Source organism: Penaeus chinensis, chromosome 12 (genome assembly GCF_019202785.1).
Source record: "Penaeus chinensis breed Huanghai No. 1 chromosome 12, ASM1920278v2, whole genome shotgun sequence".
Taxonomy (NCBI): Eukaryota; Metazoa; Arthropoda; class Malacostraca; order Decapoda; family Penaeidae; genus Penaeus; species Penaeus chinensis.
In genome coordinates this window covers 7,611,047-7,616,267 of record NC_061830.1, presented here as the reverse complement: position 1 = coordinate 7,616,267, position 5,221 = coordinate 7,611,047, and the positions used below count along the sequence as shown (strand labels likewise).

Sequence of the window (5,221 nt, the reverse complement as noted above, 5' to 3'; positions counted from 1 at the left end):
CCTCTCCCCCTTGCCTTGGCTCCAAAGGAAAGCATTAACACGCCCCTCCCCCCCATGCCCAGGCCAGGAGGTGAGGGATGACGCGAAGAGTGCCTGTCAGTCTGTTACTCGCTACGGGGACGGGAGAAGCGCGCGCCGGATCCTCTGATTACAGGTTAGCGACTATTTAGAATATATGTTTTCTTTTGTTTTCTCTCTCTCTCCTAGAGGTATTTGAAGTAATTGTACGCTGATTAAAAAGATGCAAGAAATGATAAGTAAATATGTAAATGTATATTCGGAGGGTATGTGTGTGTGTTTTTCATGTGTTATTATTTGTTCGTTATCGAAAAAAATAAACAGATAGATAAGCAAACAAGCAAAAAAGAGAGAGAAAAAGAGATAGATAAGGAGATAGAGATCGATCGATCAAACGATAGGTAAGCGGACAAATAAACAAACAAATGGATAGAAAGACAGAGACACCATATAGAGAGAAAAAGTGTAGAGATTCCACTATTTTAATCTAATACACAATAGAAATAAGAAATCTAAATCTACATAAAGTTAAAATAAATCGTAAAGCTCCAAAGAAATGCACATTGAAAATAAAGTGAATTAACCCAAATATATATGAAAAAGTGGACCGGCTTTACACGATTAACAGAAAAGACGGAGTAAGGATTGCAACACAGTAAGAATGAGGAATGGATATTGCAACAGAATAGATAATAAACAGGACAAATCTTCAGTAGGCCATAAATGAATAGCAAGAATTGCAACGGATTAAGAACAAGTGTTGTAGCAATATAAGAATAGATAACGCAATAAGTAAGATTTTTTTATCATTATCATTATTTTCATTCTTATTTTTATTCTTATTTTTATTATCATTACCACTACTATATTTATTATTATTATTATCATAATTAACATTATCATTATAAACATTATTATCATTATTATTATTATTATTATTATTATTATTGTTATTACTATCATCATAATCATCATCATCATTATTATTATTATTATAATCATTATGAATATTATTATCATTATTATTATTATTATTATTATTATTATTATTATTATTATTATTATTATTATTATTATTATTATTATCATCATCATCGTCATCATTATCACCATCATCATCATCATCATCATCTTCATCATCACCATCATTGTGAGCATCATTATCATGATAATGATAATAACCATGATAATTATAATGATAATTATGTAAACAAAAAAGAAAATACTACGACTACTATTACTATTACTACTAATAGTAAAACTCATGATATTAATGTCGATGATGATGATGAAAAGGACAATGGAAACGGTTGTTACTTTCTTTATGATAATGGTGATAATCTGAACAGTAATAACCAAATGTTATATCTGCTGTAACGAGAGAGAGAGAGAGAGAGAGAGAGAGAGAGAGAGAGAGAGAGAGAGAGAGAGAGAGAGAGAGAGAGAGAGAGAGAGAGAGAGAGAGAGAGAGAGAGAGAGAGAGAGAGAGAGAGAGAGAGAGAGAGAGAGAGAGAGAGAGAGAGAGAGAGAGAGAGAGAGAGAAAGACAGAGAGAGAGACAGGTCATTCCCTTACATGGCAATACTGCACTGAACACGTGCTATGGACTAAACACTGCGGATTAGTAAGGGCGATTGGTGTGTTGATTGGCGTATGCGCGATTAGGCTTTGGTGGAGATTGGAGTGAGGGAGAGGGAGAGAGAGAAGTGAGGGAAAGGGAGAGGGTGAGGAAGAGGGAGTGAGGGAGAGGGAGAGAGGGAGAGGAAAGGGAGAGGGAGAGGGAAAGGGAGAGGGAGTGAGGGAGAGGGAGTGGTAGATGGAGAGGGAAAGGGAGTAGGAAATAGGAAAAGAGAGGTAGCAGAGGAGGGAGAGTTCGAGAGTTGGAGAGAGAGTTGGAGAGAGAGTTGGAGAGAGAGAGAGAGAGAGAGAGAGAGAGAGAGAGAGAGAGAGAGAGAGAGAGAGAGAGAGAGAGAGAGAGAGAGAGAGAGAGCAAGACAGCGGACGAGTGTATGTAAAATCCGAATTTTCAAACAGAGTAAGTCAACCATTTCAAAGAGCTATCATGACATTACAATAGTCCCCCGCGCCCCTTTCTCTTGTAACATTCACGGGCTGGCTTTTAAAGAAAAAGAAAATATATCTGCCTCTCATTCTCTACTATCACGTCACGCAAAACAAGCAAAGGAGGCAGTGCGGATTTTTGCCGAGTGGCTACTTTATATACATTTATTTATGTGACTTTTTGTCATTATTTATCGTAAGTCAATAATGTTGTTATTGTCCATTATTATTTTATCACTGTTGTTGGCTTTATATATTTATACATACATACACACACACACACACACACACACACACACACACACACACACACACACACACACACACACACATATATATATATATATATATATATATATATATCTGTGTCTGTTTGTGCATGTGTGCATATATATATATGTATATATATATGTATATATATATATATATATATATATATATGTGTGTGTGTGTGTGTGTGTGTGTGTGTGTGTGTGTGTGTGTGTGTGTGTGTGTGTGTGTGTGTGTGTGTATGTATGTATAAATATATAAAGCCAACAACAGTGATAAAATAATAATGGACAATAACAACATTATTGACTTATACACATCTATGTATACATATATGTATATATATATTTATATATATGTGTGTGTGCGTGTGTGTGTGCGTGTGTATGTGTGTGTGTGTATGTGTGTGTGTGTGTGTGTGTGTGTGTGTGTGTGTGTGTGTGTGTGTGTGTGTGTGTGAATGTATGTATGTATGTATGTATGAATGTATGTATGTATGTATGTATGTATGTATGTATGCATGTACGTATATATGTATGTATGTATGTATGAATGTATGTATGTATGTATGTATGTATGTATGTATGTATGCATGTACGTATATATGTATGTATGTATGTATGTATGTATAATTTTATGTATGTGGATTTTCGTAGCTTTTCAATATTTAAGGGGTGTGTGCCGGGCTATTGCAACCCATTAAAGGCTTTGTATTGAGGTTGTGTGGAGAAGGCTTTACCCGTAGTGCGTGAAATTTTGTAACACGTTCTTTTCTGTTTTATCGTAAGAAAAGAGAGGATGTTGATAAGATAGGGTGTTCGCTGGGCCCTGGGTTTCCCGTCCTTCGCTGTCGCTCTCTTTTTCCACTCTCTGTCCTCTTATTTTCCTTCTCTCCTTTGTTTCTTCTCTACATAAGTCAAAATGGTCTGCGCCCTTGTGTCCGTCTAGTATTATCTTGTTCACTGGAGTTCCCTCCTTTTTTTTTCCCCTTCTACTTTCTTACTTTTATCTCTCTTCCTCTTCATCTCTGCCTGTCTGTCTGTATTTCTATCTATCTATCTATCTATCTCTCTCCCTCTCCCTCTCTCTGTTTATCATCCCTCTCTCTCCTTCAATCTCTTTCTCTCTGACTCTCCCTGCCTCCCTACCTCCATCTTTCTATCTCGCTCAAACTTTCACTGCCTTCCAGCCTCCACTCTCTCGCTGCTTACCTGTCTCCCCTCTTCTTTCTAGTTCTTTCTATTTTCGGAGGACTTTTGGGCACTTCTTGTTTATACCTGTTCATTCAATCAATCAATCAAACAATCAGTCAATCAGTCTATTAATCAATCAGCGGAAAGACAAACTGGCAACTCATCCCAAACACTGGCGTACTCCGATTCGGTGTCTTTTTTGAGAGAAAAATCATGTCTTTTGATTTATTGACACTCCTAAGCTATACCTTATCCTAGTCACTCATTTCGATTTGTTAACATTTTTCTTCCAAAGCATTTTTTAATGTTCTCGTATCCATACCGTGTTTCCATGTTTTCGCTGTGTTTATATTTTTTTACTTTCTGATTCCCACGTTGTATTATCATATTTCCACTTTCTCATTTTGAATCTTACTTTTATTTTCCCATTTCGAAAAATTCACATGGCATTGTGACCTTCTTACATTATATATTTATCATATAGTCATATTTCCATTTCATTATTTCCACATTTTCACATTCTCTCTTTCTCTCTCTCTCTCTCTTTATCCCTCTGTGTATTAATTCATGAATTCTTACTTTCATTTATTTTATCTTACCCCAAACATAGGCACCACGATGAAGGCGGGCATCCCCTTGGGCATGGCGCTGTGGGTATTTTGGGCATTAGCGAGTCTAGCGTCTGCCCAGGAAAGCTGCAGCGTCAAGGAACAGTGTAGTGATTGCATCCAAACGCCAGGGTGTTTGTGGTGCTCGAAACCCAAGGTAAAGTCGCTTCGTGGAGCTTTAGGTTTGAAAGTGTTAGTTTATTATTTGTATAGGATATTGCAGGGTGTAGGTTGTATGTCTGCTTTACACTGCAATATGTAAGTTATATGTTTGTCGTATATATCAGCATATAATTTATATATTTGCTGTGTTTACAACAGATAACTTGTATATCTGTCGTATTTACAACATACAACTTGTATATTTACTAGACATTGCAACATATAAGTTATATATTTGCCGTATATTGCCGTACACAATTTCTTTTCCTCGAATTCTGACCCCTGAATCCTCATTCCCATTCCAAAATCCTAATCCCGAATCGACAATCCCATTCCCATATCCTAATTCCGAATCTACAATCCCATTCCTAAATCCTAATACACATTCTAAAATTCCCACTCGGATATTCGAATTCCCCACTCCCCAAATTCCCATTCCGAATTTCCTAATCCCGAATCCCCATTCCCCAAAAACCAAAGGAGGGCAGCCCCACGAGCAGCCACTGCGTTCCAGATACGTCGCAGCTCCAGAGTTTCTGCGACGCCCAGCACATCGAGAATCCGCAGAACGATGTTAAGGTGGTGCAGAACGACCCGCTGAGTGGTGAGTGGGTTGGAGAGGAGGGTGGAGGAGGCGGAGGAGGGTGGAGGAAGCGGAGGAGGGTGGAGGAGGCGGAGGAGGAGGGTGGAGGAGGCGGAGGAGGGTGGAGGAGGCGGAGGAGGGTGGAGGAGGGTGGAGGAAGCGGAGGAGGGTGGAGGAAGCGGAGGAGGGTGGAGGAGGCGGAGGAGGGTGGAGGAGGCGGAGGAGGGTGGAGGAGGCGGAGGAGGGTGGAGGAGGCGGAGGAGGGTGGAGGAGGCGGAGGAGGGTGGAGGAGGCGGAGGAGGAGGGTGGAGGAGGCGGAGGAGGGTG

General features: G+C 39.3%; 1 protein-coding gene across 1 annotated transcript in view; it reads left to right on the top strand.

Annotated features, from left to right (window-relative positions):
- Nucleotides 1-5,221, top strand: part of LOC125031038 (integrin beta-PS-like) — a 19,597-nt gene continuing 14,376 nt past the window's right edge. The window contains exons 1-3 of the mRNA XM_047621457.1: nucleotides 1-154; nucleotides 4,152-4,306; nucleotides 4,792-4,915. Coding sequence (XP_047477413.1) covers nucleotides 4,160-4,306; nucleotides 4,792-4,915 — 271 coding nt within the window. The 5' untranslated portion in view covers nucleotides 1-154; nucleotides 4,152-4,159. The remainder of the gene's footprint in view (nucleotides 155-4,151; nucleotides 4,307-4,791; nucleotides 4,916-5,221) is intronic.